The 16,758-nt window shown below is 49.0% G+C and overlaps 4 protein-coding genes across 4 annotated transcripts; 3 read left to right on the top strand and 1 right to left on the bottom strand.

The window, feature by feature from the left end:
- Positions 1 to 124: 124 nt before the first annotated feature.
- On the bottom strand, positions 125 to 1,927 carry TRUGW13939_11385 (uncharacterized protein; the record flags this gene model as incomplete). The annotated part of the gene is made up of 4 exons (XM_035494493.1): positions 125 to 508; positions 552 to 1,428; positions 1,551 to 1,680; positions 1,753 to 1,927. 4 exons carry the CDS (start codon positions 1,925 to 1,927, stop codon positions 125 to 127), a joined length of 1,566 nt encoding a protein of 521 aa, XP_035350386.1.
- Positions 1,928 to 2,709: 782 nt separating this feature from the next.
- TRUGW13939_11384 (uncharacterized protein) lies at positions 2,710 to 4,842 on the top strand (the record flags this gene model as incomplete). Its single annotated transcript, XM_035494492.1, has 4 exons — positions 2,710 to 3,033; positions 3,096 to 3,369; positions 3,419 to 3,563; positions 3,621 to 4,842. The coding sequence occupies 4 exons, from the start codon at positions 2,710 to 2,712 to the stop codon at positions 4,840 to 4,842; spliced, it is 1,965 nt and encodes a 654-aa protein (XP_035350385.1).
- Positions 4,843 to 5,254: 412 nt separating this feature from the next.
- Positions 5,255 to 7,729, top strand: TRUGW13939_11383 (uncharacterized protein; the record flags this gene model as incomplete). Its single annotated transcript, XM_035494491.1, has 7 exons — positions 5,255 to 5,260; positions 5,342 to 5,476; positions 5,555 to 5,638; positions 5,901 to 6,188; positions 6,335 to 7,190; positions 7,245 to 7,312; positions 7,364 to 7,729. 7 exons carry the CDS (start codon positions 5,255 to 5,257, stop codon positions 7,727 to 7,729), a joined length of 1,803 nt encoding a protein of 600 aa, XP_035350384.1.
- A 969-nt stretch (positions 7,730 to 8,698) lies between these two features.
- Positions 8,699 to 13,684, top strand: TRUGW13939_11382 (uncharacterized protein; the record flags this gene model as incomplete). Its single annotated transcript, XM_035494490.1, has 1 exon — positions 8,699 to 13,684. One exon carries the CDS (start codon positions 8,699 to 8,701, stop codon positions 13,682 to 13,684), a length of 4,986 nt encoding a protein of 1,661 aa, XP_035350383.1.
- Between the last annotated feature and the right edge of the window lie 3,074 nt (positions 13,685 to 16,758).

Below are 16,758 nucleotides of genomic sequence, written 5' to 3'. Positions count from 1 at the left end.
TTGACGGATACACCGTTATGCATCCATATCAGTCTCTTTTATTGTATCTCTTGGTAGGCAATTATCCAATAGATTGATCTACGAAACGAAAAAGTCGAAGACCATTTCCTGCCACCTCCTCACGTTATCGCTGCTGCAAGATTTCCATGTCTTCATAATCGCGTATCGTTGCATCCATTCGGATATCGCCAAAATCTTCCCAGTTGCAGTTATAGATTAGTTTGCCCGTCCGTGCTTCGTTTCCCCCATTTATCTCTCTGACTCGACCTTCTATGAGTCCGTCGTCATCTACGTCTATTCTGACCTCGAGCTCTACTCGGCCTTTGATCGCCGTTTGCATTTTCGCTGTTCCGAGCAGCTTGTTTTTCTTTGCTATCAACCTCTGGCCCTCGTAGAACCGTACCGTGATGTACCCCATGTCCTCCTGTTGGTCCCCTGAAATGTAGGCCTCGAAAAACTCTCTCCTGTGCAGTGGAAGTTGACGTCCAATCGGCACAATTTCCGTAAACTGGCCATGTTCCGTTTCAAAGTCCGATAGGCAACATGGTCACATGGGGAAGAGGTAGGGTGCAAATGCCATCATCAGAACTCAAAATTTCCGCAAGGAGCGCCGTTCCGTACACAATAGCTGTGTCGGGAGTGATAATCGAGCTACTGTCACCGTTTTTGGCCCAGGGATGAGAGTTGCTCAGGACTGATTTGACCCAGTAAGCTTGAGGGTTCATGCCTGTTACCACAATGGTGTCAAGACCGGATTCGGTAAATTTTGCGTTCTGGAGCAACTGTTGAACTCGTCGGACAATTCTTTCGGGGGATTCATATTGTCGATACTTTTCGCATTGATCCTCCTCCTCCTCCTCTTCCTCCGGTGGGTTCATTGACGGCGAACATGTAAAGTCAAATTCGAAACTGCTCAGATCGGGCGATCCAGTTTTTTTGCCCTCTCGAAGATACTCCCAGATTTCGGTCACACCATAGTCAATCTCTTCAATTGTGACAGTGGAATATCTTTCTCCGACGTCGTATATAAGAACATGGCACTCCTCGACATCCTCACGACAATACCCCGTCTCATCCAGTCTATGCGCTGTTCCGGCAGCCATGGGCTCCGGTATGAGACGATTATACTTCGTAAACCCGCCTCTTTTAACAGCGTCTCTGAGTGCATCCTTTTGCACGTCATCGAAATGAACGGGATACGAAACAACAGCATGTGGTGTTTCTTTCCCCAGATACTTTTCTGCATTGATTTTTAAACGGTTGACTATTATTGATGTAATATCCTCGGCTGTCGTGAGAAGAACGGGTCCTTTTTCATTAGGGACTTTGATTATAGGTCTGTCGTCGCTACTATTAATCACATCGTATGGTAAAAACTTTAAATTTTCTTGGATCTCAGGGTCGGAGAATTTCCGTCCGATCAAGTCCCTAATGTGGAATATTAGCAGAATATCTTATGCGTTCAGTGATGAAGAAATCCTCGCCGAAAGTCATAAATCGTATTTTTAGGATTGCTAGCAGCCTGCTGCTTTGCCGCAAATCCAAACAACATTTCATCCTCTGTAATGGTAACATATGAAGGCATTGCAGTATTACCATGCTCATCTGGGATGAGATAAAAGGTCTTGTTCACCATAATGCCAGCTCGGCAATAATCATCGCCTAGTTCTATGCCGACATCTATGTATATTATCAAAGAACCATGTCAGAGTTCATTTGCATACGGCCGCCTTTTTTTTTTCACCAACTTACAGTCTTCTAACTCGAAATAATCGGGATCTCTTTCGTTACTGTTTTGCGCTTGCAGACGGATCCATTTGGGCGAGTTAGGGTTTGGGACCGGAGGACGGAATAGTAATATTGACAAAGCCAGTATCGTGAGAAAGCTTAGAAAATAGATAATTCTGTTTTTGCTCAAAAGGGCCATTTCAATGCTCCTGTGATTTCAAAAGCATGTAGTATTAATTGTTTAGTAGAGTTTCAAATGTTGGTCTATTCGGCGGCTAATGCCCATTTTTAGGGCTGAGCACTGACTTGGATATCTGTCCTCAAAAAGGATGTACGCTGGAGTGAGTCACCTAGGCATCAACCAACATCGGCGAAGTGCATGTGGTTATTTCTTAATAAGGGCAGGTGCTAATCAGTAAATGTAGTTTTACGTGACTTTGGCTTTACTGTTTTTGATGATTTAACAAGTGCAGAGGCTTGCTGCAGCATCAAACCGAGAATTGCGATCGCTTATTCTGCTAGAGTAAAAACCAGAGGGCTAAAGAAGCTTCTGGTAGTAGTAATAATAGTATGTAGTCTGAAGGTCACCGTTTCCTGTATCTACAATAAAAAAAATGATTGGCTACTTTCATATACATGAGCACGGGTATTGTAACGTACTGTAAAAATATGTAATTTAAGCGACAGTCGACTAATCCTCTTTTGGAATGGCGTATCTTGGCACTTGCCTCGAATGAACGAAACGAGAGATTTGGGGCGCAAACCCACTTGTACAGCGAGCGTCGACGACTACAACGCTGACGATTGCTTCTTGCACACAAAAGAAGCAATAACCTTGCCAGCATTAGAATTAGCGACATTTGACCATGGCATAATCCCGCACACCTGCACGATATCGATTAGACGCTGCCCCGCACACAACAACATCTGTCTTCTTCACGTCCTGCTTTTAGCGAGCTCCCTTTCTCTAAAACAAAGAGCATGGCTGCCGTACAATCGCTGAGCCAGCTGCTCCAGCGCTCCTCGATCGAAGAGCACGACGAAGTCCTCAAAGCATGCAACGCCGCCCTGAAAAAGTCCAAAACAGACCTGCAGGCGCAGCATGCCAAGGTGGTGGCATTGCTGAAACTCGACCGATACGAAGACTCGCTGCGACTTCTGGAAGAAGCCGGAGATGCGCTCAAGTCGAAGGCCCCCATTGAATATGCCTATGCCTTGTACAAGTGCGGTCGTTTGAGTGAGGCGGCCGAGGTTGCGGCGAGTTCGGCCACGGGACGAGGTGCGAAACATGTCGAGGCTCAAGCAGTATGTTGTCCCTCTGGGCTATACAAGTTGCTATTTCTAATATTTTTTTTGACAATTACTAGAACTACCGTGCCGAGAAATTTGTTTCAGTGGCATCGATATACGAGAGCTTGGCTGGCAACGAGGCGGAACTGGGCAACGAATATAACGATTTACGTATCAACACCTGGGCAGCACATGCGCAAGGATTATGGCACAGAGAGGGAGACTTTTCACAGATCCGGAAACCGACCAGAGAGGACCTCGAGGCTTTTGAGACGTCGTACAATGCAGCTTGTGCGAGCATCGCTCGGGGTGACTTAAAACAGGGAGAGATTTTATTGAAGCGCGCCAAAGGTATGCCCTTTTTTCAAAGCGGGCTCTCGGATTCAAGCTAATTATACAGAACTGTGTAAAACATCGGAATACTTGTCGCCCGAGGACAAGGCCAGTGAATTGCTGCCGATCAACATCCAGCAGCTTTACACCCTTCTCAGACAAGGCAAGCTTGAGAGCGCCGAGGAAGTTGCTCGGGAAATCTCTCTCAATGAGTAAGTCTCGGTCGGACCTTGCAGTTAGCACACTACTTATTCTTTTTTTTTCTGCAGGAATACGGATCTCTCTACAAAGAAAATCGCCCAGAATAACATCTTAATATCACAAAAACAAAACATCAACCCTTACCAGCTGCACAAACTTTTCCATGATACTCCGGAGCCTCGTGACAGTGATCAACTTTTCAAATTCCAGTCCAGTGCTCTGGATAGCAATTCGCACGCACTCGATCTCGAGGTGCAAAAGTCTGACGGTGTTATCCGGTCAACGACAAAGGCGTTATCACAGCGTCCGTACCCATCAGTCGACCCAGATGTTAACCTCCTATCAATCTACAACGCGGCAGCTCGTGTTCAGGATAAAACCGGTCACCAGGCTATCCAAGAGCTTCACACTTTGCTAGCTCGACGGCCGAAAGATGTCGGGTTGGTCTTGACCATTGTTCAGTTGTATGTCGGCGAGGGCAACACCACGTCAGCTATCAATGCTCTCGAAAACACCATCCATCTCCTCGAAGAGTCAATCTCCGAGGCCGACCAAGAAGTCCGATACAACCCTGGATTAGTTAGTGTGCTGATTGCGCTATATCAACGCGAAGGCCGAAAAGCCCATGTCAAGGCGGAGCTGGCCAAGGCCGCATCGTACTGGCGCCAGCAATCCAGACAGCCTACCACCCTTCTCCGTGCTGCGGCATCCGAGCTCCTCCACTCGCCCGACCCAGCAGACCTGGCAATTTCCCAAGAACTGTTCGGTGCAATCCACACCCAAAACCCGGCAGACAAGTTCGCGATCGCTGGCTATGTTGCATCGTACGCTACGACAGACCTGACCAAAGTCAAGAAGGAGCTGGAGATCCTGCCCAAGGTCCAAGATCTCGTGCCAGACGACGTTGACGTGGCCGCGCTCGAAAACGCAGGGGTCCCTCAGTCGCAGGCCAGTCTGGCCGCCAACGCCGCAGTCCTGGCCGGTGCGCGCAAGAGAGCTGCAAAGGACCAGAATGCTCGGGCGAAGAAGCGGATCCGCAAATCACGGCTGCCCAAGGACTATGACCCGAGCAAGGCGCCTGACGCCGAGCGATGGCTGCCCCTGCGTGACCGGTCTACATACAGGCCCAAGGGACGCAAAGGAAAGCAGCGCGCAGCGGAGAGAACACAGGGATTTGTTGTTACTGAGAAGGATGAAGCAGCCTTTGGTGGACAGCAGCAGCAGCAGCAGCAACAGCAACAAAAGACGGCAAACAATGCCTCGAAAAAGAAGAAGAAGGGCAAGCGATAGAGCAGACATGGAATACGAAAAGCATAGGATACGAGAATATAGTCTGTCCGCCCAAACGTTTCAATGTTCCCGTAGAACTCATAGTTTCCTAAACGGGAAGTGCTGCCCACAGTCATGCAGTAACTGCCAGCACGCGTAATATTAATACGAATTACTCACTCTAAATACCATTTATAATTAGCCAATATGACTCAATAATCCTGCTGAGCAACCGCCAGCTGCACGGCACAGCCACACGGCGGGCTGCTGCCCCTCTTTTCCCCCACCACCAGCCACTTGCCAGTCAGCCTATGTCACCGATCTTCGTATCATATAGCTAGCTTTCCTTCTCTCTTTCTTCTCTACTTCGTCCTTAGTTGTCTCATTGCACGTGTGATAAAAAGCACTTCCATCATTTCTGACTAGCGACATCATGGGGGTGAGTAGCAGTCCTTTTCCTTGGCTATTGCATCCGCATGCCTATGCCGCATGACCATGCTAATCGCACCCACGCATACAGTTTGCATCCAAGATCGCCAACAGCCAGCCTCCAGGCGGTGCTGCTCCCCCAGCAGGAGGAGGACAGGCTGTCTACTCTGGGGCTCCTCCAACGGGCTATACAGGAGGGCCTCCTCCAGCGCAAGGCGGACCGCCGGTAAGTTGCAGCCCTGACACATAGCTGCATGAGAACATACAAGGAATAAAGGAATAAGGAATACTGATAGGAGAGCAGCAGCAGCAGCAGTACCAGGCGTACAACCCAGCTCAGCCACAAGGGCAGCAGGCATACCCACCTGCTGCTCAACCCAGCGGTCCCGTAGGTTAAAAGATTTTTTTTTTCCCTTCCTCGTATCTCTTGCTTGCTTGACTTGACTTGATTACTCACACCCGAGGGGCTGGGCTGCTTCCTTGTTTTTTCTCTCCTTCCACCAAACATCGCATCACATCGCATCGCGTGTTCTTTTTCATCTCTCCCTCCGCCTTTGTATCTTCTACCCTTTTCTTGTTTTCATCTCACTATTTCTATTGTTTCTTTCTTTTTCTTTTCTCGCGCAATCATGTCTCGCCCATACGGCCAGGCGCAGTACCCAGGCCAGCAGCCTCCGTACCCGACGTCATCCCCGCAACCGCCGTATCCCCCATACAACACTGCGTCGCCTCAACCACCTGGTGCTCACTATCCAGGCTCGTCGCCGCAGCCTCCTCCAGGCCAGGGATACCAGCAGCCTGCTTATGGTCAACAACCGCAACAACAATCGTACTCGAGGGCCGCCCCTCCTCCGCCGCAGCAGCAGCAGCAATATGGTGCTGCCCCGCCCCAGCCCTATGGACAGGCCCCTCCGCAAGCTGGCTACCCCAACGCTCCCGTTCGTTGCGACCTTTTTTTTTTTTTTTATATATATCTTTATATTTTTGTTTTTTCTATTTTACTCTGTTTTACTCTGTTTTATTTTATTTATTTTTTCTTTGAATCGCATTGATGTTTGAGTCCCAATGCTGACTTGCTATCTAGCCACAGGGATACCCGCCTCAAGGTGCTCCAGCAGGAAACTATGGACAACCACCACCAGGAGGCCAGGGATATGGTGGAGCTTATGGCGGTGCGCCTCCTCAAGGAGGTGCTGGTCTTCGAGCAACTCCTCAACAATTGTCGAGCTACAAGCAGCTCTTGATTGGAACTATCCAGGAAAAGCAGTTGCAGGCATTTTACCCACCCGAGAGACTGGAGAGCCTTGTCCGAAACCTGGAAACCGCTCCAGATAAGATCCAGCAACTCATGAAGGAGTGGAACGTCGGCCAGGAGGTGGCCATGGATGTTCTCAAGCTGGCGTTGTTCGATACCGTCATCTACGTGGACGACAGTGGTTCTATCCAGTTCGAAGAAGACGGGGCCCGCCTGTCCCAGCTAAGACACTATTTGGGTTTGATTGCCACTGCTGCGTCCAAATTCGACCAAGACGGCGTCAACATTCGTTTCATGAACTCGGAAGAACGGGGCGATCATATTCGCAGCAAAGAAGAGGCAGAGGCGCTTGTGTCTCGCGTGCGCTTCTCTGGCCTGACTCCCATGGGAACCAGTCTTCGACAGAAAGTGCTCGACCCGATGGTGATTGGGCCAGCCCGTGCTGGTCGTCTTGATAAGCCCGTGCTTGTGATTACAATTACAGATGGACAGCCTGCCGGTGAGCCCCACGGTGCTGTGGCAGATGGCATTCGCTCTGCTATCGACGAACTGTCGCGCAGCCGCTACGGCCGTGGTGGTGTCTCCTTCCAGTTCGCCCAAGTCGGCACAGATTTGCACGCCCGGCAGTTCCTGGCGAAACTGGATGAAGACCCTACCATCGGTAACTTTATCGACTGCACTTCGAGTAAGTAACTCTTTAGCCTTTGACGCATAATTTCCTCTCGCTAATATGCTTTAGATTTCGAGGTCGAACAAGACGAGATGTCGAGGGCCAACCCGCCAGTCCACCTCACTCGTGAACTTTGGGTAAGTACATAGCACCGTCTAGCATTCGCAGTACTAATCATGGGACGACAGATTGCCAAGGTCATGCTAGGTGCGATCGACTCGTCCTACGATACCAAAGATGAAAAGGCTGCTGGAGCTGGAAGACCTCCACCACCGCCGGCTGGTGGCCAGTACGGCGGCGGCTATAACCAACAACCAGGCGGCTATCCTCCTCAACAGTCGCAAGGCTACGGACAGCAGCCCGGCTATGGCGCGCCGCCTCAGCCAGGCTACGGACAACCACCACAAGGATATGGCCAGCAGCCTCAGTACGGATACGGCCAACCCCCGTCGCAAGGACAGGCACCACCGTATGGACAGCCGCCGCCACAACAGCAGGGTGGCTACCCCCCTCAGCAGGGATACGGCCAGCCTCCTCCTCCGCGCCGATACTAGGTCTGGTGTTTTGCAAGGGTAAAAGTCTGTACCTACAGGCATTGAACGTGAGCAAGGCTCAGTGGCGATAAATTAATTGGTTGCTTCGGATATGTACAAAGACTGGTTTACGGAATGGCATTATTAGTCGATTAATTGATTAAATGAAGGGTGATTAAGATGAGTACGTACTACGTATAGGCGATGCACGCGATGGTGTTCTTAGCACCCCCAGGCATAACATCACAGTCAGACGCTAGTGAGGCGATCGGACTAGAAATAAACATATACTATACTACTACTAAGTTGATATATGATACAGACATATAGACTTAAAAGACTGTATACAATAAGATAAACTATTATTAGCCCAGCCACATGGCCGGCTAAGCCCGATGTAGACAAGCCGAGCCCCGGCAACGAAAACGTCACCGCCCAGGCTCAGCTTGGGGACTCAGCCCCCGCCGAGCCCAGCCCCAGCGACCCGGCCAGTGACCGCAAAGCGCCCCCAATTTTTTGGCATTTCTTTGCTGCCTGCACCCAGTGATGCTTCGAGCCAGAAAAACCGTTTCCAGTTTCCATTCAACACTGGGGGAAAAAAAGAGGATACCCCTTGCTAATTGATCCATTGCAAGTGGCAACTTGTGCAAGGCAACCGCGTGCGTTCGTTTTGCTTTGCTCTGCGGTGGCACCTGCCTGTTTGTCTCTCGTCTTGTCTCTTCCTCCAAAACGAAACTATATCAACAACAAACGTTTGCGTCGAATTGTGTTGACTTTTTGACTGTCTTCGGAATTTGTTTATTTTATACCCTTGTGTTTTTTTTTTTTTCCTTTTTTCGTTTCTGTTTCTGTTTCTTGTAAATAGATTTTCGTTGGGCTTTCTATTGTTGATATATCATCTGGACTATGATCGCCCGATAATCGCATCTACAAAAATCACCCCGCATACGATCCGGAAGTCTGCCTAGCGATATTACACCACGGGCAAACATGGCCGGCGATCAAGAAAAGAATGGTGGTGGTGGTGGTGGTGGTGGTGGCTCGCCGGGAAATGAAGAACATCTACAAGAACCAACTGCGCCGAGACGAGTGTCCAGTCTGCCAACCGAAGACTCAATAACCACGACGACTGCTACTCCCCATGCCAGAGTGCGCTTTTCCTCCGACCTAGATCGCTTGCGCGACGATAATATCAGACCAGATCCCCCGCGGCAGACAGCAGCAGACCGCTCAAATGAGGAACAACGACGACCAGACCTCACGATCAATACATCTGTCGCCAACACTCACAACGTGCCCTCTGCAACTAAAAACCAATCCCTCTCTCCTACCTCGCCGCAGTCGCGAACGCGCAACCGTGGATACTCGCTGCGCCGGTCTCTCTTTGCGAAGAATATACAGACGCATTCTGCCAGTCCAGATGGAGAACTGGAGGATATCGAGCTTGCAACAACAACAACACGGCCAGAGGCAGCCAAGCCAGAGACTATTCAAGAAAAGACTGCCGTGACGCAACAAGAAGTGGGATCTACAGTGCAGCCGATTCGAAGGCTGGAATCCGATTCCCAGGAGGACCTGTATTCTCTGAGCTATTCTGATTCGACCCCGCTCAAGTATACTTCCTCTTTGATCGTCGAAGGGCAGAATTGGATTGTTTCGACTGCCGCAAACTCAAAGGCGTGCGAGTGGCTGGTGGAATTCCGCCAGACGGTTCGCAAAAAGGTCTTTCGCATTCAGGAAATCCTCCCGACCAAGGACGGCCGGCATATTGATTTGAATGTGAGCTGTGTGGATGAGCTGCTCGACGAGAGAACTAACAAACCATACATCAACAATTCCATCCGCTCGAGTCGATACAGCCTGTGGAGTTTTTTCCCCAAACAGTTTGTGGCGCAGTTCTCAAAAATCGCCAATTTTTATTTCCTGGTTGTCTCTATCCTGCAGATGATTCCCGGTTTGAGTACCACCGGTACTTTTACCACTTTTATTCCTCTGATGATTTTCGTGGGTATTTCCATGGGTAAAGAAGGCTTTGACGACTTGCGCCGCTATCGATTAGACAAGGAAGAGAATAATCGTTTCGTGAGTGTGCTGCGACCCGATGTGTCGCAAGAAGAGCGAGGGGCGGAAACCGTTCCTGCGGATGACGCTTCTGTCGCTAACAAGGATGAGAACTGGACCGCGGTCAAATGGCAGAGTGTCCGGGTGGGCGATGTTATCAAACTCCAGCGCAACGAGCCCATCCCCGCCGATGTGGTCCTGCTGCACGCTGTAGGCCAGGACGGTGTCGCCCATATTGAAACCATGGCCCTCGATGGCGAAACCAACCTCAAAACCAAGCAGCCTTGCCAATTAGTGTCCAAAGTCTGCTCAACACCAGAGGAAATCATAGCGCGACAGCATCCCATACGCTTCACAGTCGAGGACCCCAACTTGGATCTTTACAAATTCGACGGCAATGCCACTGTTAAAGAAGAGAGGCTTCCGCTTACAAACAACGAAATCATCTACAGAGGCAGTATCCTGCGAAATACCAAACAAATCTATGCCATGGTCATCTACACTGGGGAGGAGTGCAAGATCCGGATGAATGCAAACAAAAATCCTCGTATCAAAAAGCCCGCCCTTCAATCCGTCGTCAACTCTGTCGTCATAATCATCGTCAGCGTGGTCATTCTCATTGCCATGGTCTGTACTATTGCCTACAAGTTCTGGAGCAGCGATTACGAGAGCGGTGCGTGGTATTTGGCAGACGCACACGTAGCGATCGGCCCCGTCTTCACCTCTTTCTTGATCATGTTCAACACGCTGATCCCAATCTCGCTCTACGTCAGTATGGAAATCGTCAAAGTCGCGCAGATGTTCCTGCTTAATGATATTGACATGTATGACGAGGAGTCTGACACGCCTCTAGAGGCACGGACTTCGACCATTAACGAGGAACTCGGTCAGATCAGCTACATTTTCTCCGACAAAACAGGAACACTGACCAACAACACCATGCGCTTTCGTATGATGAGTGTGGCCGGCATGGCCTGGCTTCACGACAACGACCTGCGAGAAGAGGCTGCGCGGGAGGGTGACCGGCATCGATTGATGCACAAGAAACGCACCACCAAGGGCAAAAATGCCATGCGTCGTAAATCTGGCGTCGACAGCGTCCATCGCGCTTCGTCTGTTCGCATGTCAATGGCCTCTATCCACACAGATCATCAACCTTCTCGAACAAAGTCGATTAACCAAGGCCACGCTTTCCACGGAGGCAACACCACTCAAATGCTCCAGTATATCCAGCGGAAACCTTTTACTCTGTTTGCTCGTAAAGCCAAGTTTTTTATTCTGTCATTGGCTCTTTGCCACACGTGTATCCCAGAGCGAGACGAATCTGGCGAGGTGTCTTTTCAAGCTGCATCGCCAGATGAGTTGGCGCTGGTGACTGCAGCACAGCAGCTAGGATACTTGGTTCAGGATCGCCAGTCAAACACCCTGACGGTGCGAGCATACCCATCCGGCCTGGATGACGATCCTGTGGATGAGGTTTATGAGATCCTGGACGTGATAGAATTCACTAGTACGCGGAAAAGGATGTCTATAGTTGTTCGCATGCCCGACCAGCGTATTTGCCTGTTTTGCAAAGGTGCCGATTCCACAATCACGAAACTCCTCCGTCAGGCCTCGTTGGCACAGGAAAAGGCCGTTGAAATCGAGAGACGGGCCAGTAAACGCAAGAACGAGGAGGCCGTTGAAGCGATGCGGCGGAACAGCGAACATCACAGCCCTATATCTGTGCGCCGTCCGAGCTTGCACTCCCAGAGACGGTCTAGCACTTTTTCCGCAAATCGCAACTCGCTGCGTCGAAGCGTTGATGTCTGGCTCAAGGATCGCGAAACCGACGGCGGAAGGCGAAACAGAGATAATGGTGGAGAACTCTACAGTCCACGCCCGTCAGGTCAGCTGAACCGGAACTCGTCGGTCTTTTCGGATGGCAGACCGTCCTTTCAGGAGGATGACGACGCCCATTTGGTTGACGAGAGCCTTGTTGTTGACGACAATGCCATCTTCGAACGGTGTTTTCAGCATTTGAACGACTTTGCCACGGAGGGCCTGCGTACGCTCATGTATGCATCCCGGTTTATCGAAGAGGCGGCGTACCAGGAATGGAAACAAGCGTATCACGAAGCCACAACTAGTCTGGTTGATCGACAGGAGAAGATTGAAAAAGTAGGCGAAGAAATCGAAACGCAACTTGACCTGATCGGCGCCACGGCTATCGAGGACAAGCTGCAAAAGGGCGTGCCCGAGACTATTGACAAGTTGAGACGGGCCAACATTAAGCTCTGGATGTTGACCGGCGATAAGCGAGAGACTGCCATCAACATTGGCCACTCGTGCCGTCTGGTCAAGGATTATTCCGAAGTCGTCATCTTGGACCAGGAGGCTGGAAATGTGGAAAGGACGATCGTCACTCTGATATCGAACATTCGAAAGGGGAAAATCGCCCATTCAGTGTTGGTAGTTGACGGTCAGACGCTGTCCATGATTGAAGCAGACGAGATCTTGATGGCCCGGTTTTTCAAGCTGGCGATTATGGTTGATTCTGTCATCTGCTGCCGTGCCAGCCCTAAGCAAAAGGCATTTTTGGTGCGGTCGGTGCGGAAGCAGGTCATGGATGCCATCACTCTGGCCATTGGCGATGGCGCAAACGACATTGCCATGATCCAAGAAGCTCATGTCGGCATTGGTATAACCGGAAAGGAAGGGTTACAAGCCGCGCGAATTTCTGATTACTCGATTGCGCAATTTCGATTCCTGCAAAAGCTGCTTCTTGTCCATGGTCGCTGGAACTACATTCGCATTTGCAAGTATACTCTCGGGACGTTTTGGAAGGAGACCTTGTTCTACCTCACGCAGGCTCTTTATCAGCGATATAATGGATATACGGGGACCAGTCTGTACGAGAATTGGTCTCTTAGTATGTTCAATACCTTGTTCACGTCTCTCGCGGTCATTTTCTTGGGTATATTTGAAAAGGATCTGGCTGCCTCGACGCTGTTGGCTGTTCCTGAGCTTTACACCAAAGGTCAACGCAATGGGGCGTTTAGCATACGGATCTACCTGGGATGGGCTCTGATGGCTGTTATTGAAGCACTGATAATATTCTTCTCAATGTTCAGCCTGTTTGGTGAGTCTTTGATGGGAGTCGACAACACCATCTTCCCGATGGGACTGTTGACTTTTACTGCATGCATCACGGTCATCAATCTCAAGCTGCAATTTTTGGAGATCCACTACAAGACGTTTCTGTCCGGTATCGTGCTTTTCCTCTCTATTGGTGGCTGGTTTTTGTGGAATATGATTCTGTCCGCTCGCTACGACGACGCCAAATCAGGCAAGGGCATCTACGACGTGAACGGCAACTTTTTGACGCGCATTGGGCGGAGTCTGAGTTTCTGGGTTGTTTTGTTTCTGATCGTTTCGGCGGTGCTCCTGTTCGAAACGACCGTCAGCACCATCCGCGCCATCCTCTTTCCTAATGATGTCGACATCTTTCAAGAACTCGAAAAGGACCCCGCTATCAAACGCCGCTTCGAAGAAGCCGCCGCGTCAGAACTGCAACAGGGCTGGGACCGCGGCAGCAAGAAATCGAGTTTCGAGCTGGAGCGCGAACGGGCAGAGCAGGCTGCGCGCGAGAAGGAGGTCCACAACTATCTCCTACGACGGCACGAAATTGACGACGACGACGACAACAACAACAACAGTCGCAACAAGGCTACAAATGTAGAGGCTCATGAAACCGAGAACGACGATGACGATGACGTTGTTGCTGCCACTGCTCCGACGGTTACGGCAGATGATGCAGATGAAGAAATGGGCATGGTTAGCCCCGGCGGCACAACGACGACGCGTCGCAAGTCTCACGATATTCACGATTTGTTTAGTAAAGGGTTCGGATCGATTAAAAGAGGGCATCTTTAGGGAGTGGAATGCAATGTATATAAGCATGTTTTGATGAGCGTTTTTTTCTCTCTCTTTTTGGTTTATGATATCCCAGATGGTTTTATGTTATAGATATCGACATTATTGTTAGTACAGAATATTCAGGAATTTTCCATACTTTATTTTTCATGATATCTAGACATGTAGTGGAGTGTGCACATGTGAGATTACGTTTGCACATTGGGTAGGAGGACTCGCAGACTGGATTAGTCCGACAAACAAAAGGAAGCATTGACCAGATCTGGAATATTATAGTTGATACAAGTGTAAAGATACCATCCTAACATTGAAGGTGTTGAGATGCACATTGATCAAGAGCGACATCAGATAAGGTATTTTGGCAGGTTATTCGACCAATAGATCAACATTTGAATACTAAGCAGTTTACAACAGTAGAAGTGGTTCGTTACAGTTATTGTTGATTTTTACATATACATTGATGCACTGGTAAATCTGGGTACTATTAATACATTGACCAAAGGTACATATGGGTTGACTGGAAGTAGATATATATTTTTCCTCAACTGGTACATGAGATCAATTGATTTTTAGTGTTACTCCATCATCTAGAGCTTTTTCTAAATGAAAAGAATAGCACAAAAGCGAATGTATCACTGCATAACCAAGGTGTACTAATTGACCAGCTGCATGCGTCTTCTGTTCCTGCATATACCAAGTGATTTTAAATGTTAGCATGTAGGCTACACGCGCTATAACCAGGTACGTATAACGTATAAATCTCAAGATTTGTTACACTCCAGTCTACTAAGCACTTTTTTTTTGAGCCTTTATGCAATAATTATACATATCATATGATAGTATTAGTATCCTGAAATACCGAGTACTACTACGCACATATCATATGACGTTATTTTATGGGGACGGTCTAGACTAGACTGTCCAATTTTCCCCCCCCCTTTGCAAGGGGTCGGGAGTCTGGACACAGCGCAATCCGGGGACTCGGTGGGCAGTACCAAGCGGTGACCTGCGAGGGGGGGGGGGGGGGGGGGGGGGGGGGGGTGGGCTTGTTCGCATCGGCGTTTGCTTGTCGCTCGTAAACCTTGATTGAACTTTGTTAAGGGATGAAAAAAAAAAAGGAAAACAAGGGATACGCAAGCACATGTGCCGACTGTTTGTAGTAACTAGTAACTCCTGCAAGTATATGCACACTGAACACGTAAGACATCAAACTAGTATCAGTCTCGGGAATAAAAGGCGCTGATCAGCTGGAACAGGATATCTCGTGTTTTGGGACAGGGGTCACAGCTGTGATACATGCCACGATCGATGATGATCGATGATCGTGTCTCAGCCAAAGATCGTATGATACATAATAAGTTCTACTATTATTATAATAGCGAGGGAGTTATCATTGTTCGTGTTGTGATAACAATAATAATATTAAATCCATCGGAAGAATAATAGTTCGCACTCTTCCCTTCGGGGAGTTCTCCGTTCTAGTCCGTCGGATCCGTCGTCGAGACTTTGACATCAACGAGGGACCGTGCAGTAGTCCACATTTGAAACACGCTAGTTACAGTAGGTAGGACTAGCCTAAAATGGACAAGCTTAAAGTTAGACCCACTGGTGCCGCACCACGAGGAGCCCTGCAGCCAATCAGAACACGCCCCCTGTGACATGCACGCCCGGTTCCTGACGCTAAGCTTAAAGAAGAAGCCCCAAACATCGAAATAGAAAAACGCTAGTCCAAACACGGCCACTGCTAATTTTTTTTCTCTTAAAGGTTCCTGGCTTAGTATTTATCCCTGGTGGATCCTCCTACCCCACCGACACATGCAAAACCCTCCTGATTCGGTGACCCGGCTTTGCGTAGTTGTTTGTTTCCTTGGGAAGCTTTTTTGTGTTCCTTTTTTTTTTTTCTGACTGGATTATTAGTCTGGACTCTTACGAAACGAAACTGCTGTTGTGCCCGATGGGGATCAGGGCTAGCTGACCTTCAGGTCCACGTTCAAGGAGCTGTTTGTCTGTCGGTCGGCTTGATTAGCCTATGAGGTACTAGTGCCCAACCTGTTTGCCCGTTAATGGCAGGTAGACTGTCATTTTTCTCTTCTTCTTTTCTCCTTTCGAAAATGAATTAATCAAGAGAGAAAAAAAGGTAACTTAATGGCGGCCCTGCTGCGCCTCCATCTTCTCCATCAGTGTACTACTCCGTAGAGTCCGTACACTGTAAGTAAGTGTGCCGGAGAACCCGGATAATCCCCGGACAACATGTGCCGATCTGTTTCATCTGCGTTTTTGTTTTTTTTTTTTGCTTTTTAGTTCGAGGACGGAGTAGTATTCAGCCGTTTGAGTCAGGTCAAACAGAAGTGATCATGAACAAGCCATACTATTACCGAGCCACACGCCCCACCAGCGTGTTCCAGGGGGGGCTGTTCAAGCTACTGCACGTTGCTGCAGCAGCAGCTGCTGCAGCTGCACCTTTTCGTTTTGAGAGGTTGAAAAAAAAAAAAAAAAAACCAGCTGACCCGGATTTTTTCCTGGATGTCTGTTTTATTTCATGTACTCTGTACGTAATTTAGTAGTCAGTTACCACGTGAGTGCCCAATTTTTCCTACCTTCTATCCGTCCTGTGTTGATCCTTGCCCCTCCTTGCGGGACAGCGATCGATCGCCTCTTATCTGGTATGGAGTATGGAGTACAAGGGTTTTTGTTTATGTGCTTGTACGTAGTAGAAAAGGGCTGATTATTGTTGTAAACAAAGTTCAAAATTTCTAGGCTGCATATTGAATCCTGGTAGTTATTGAACATTGCTAGACTAGCTGTCTGAGCTGAACAGGCTGAAACATACTCAACTTGTTTGACTAGCAAAAGTACATACGTACGTACACGTACGTACCCAAATGGTGAAGCTGAGCAGAGGAGTTTCTTGGCATGACGACTCCCTCTCCTACAGAATTTACTACACTGTACTGTTTGCAGTCCTGTTTCACCCATGTTAGAGAAAAAATAATAATAACAAACAGACGTGTTTCAAACAGCCGACGCGGAGTTTGTTCGCCCGTTTGACAGACGAGGCTAGACGTTGCCTCTCC

This window comes from Talaromyces rugulosus, chromosome VI, assembly GCF_013368755.1.
Source record: "Talaromyces rugulosus chromosome VI, complete sequence".
NCBI lineage: Eukaryota > Fungi > Ascomycota > Eurotiomycetes > Eurotiales > Trichocomaceae > Talaromyces > Talaromyces rugulosus.
Note: the sequence above shows the minus strand (reverse complement) of the source record. Positions and strands in the feature narration are given on the sequence as shown.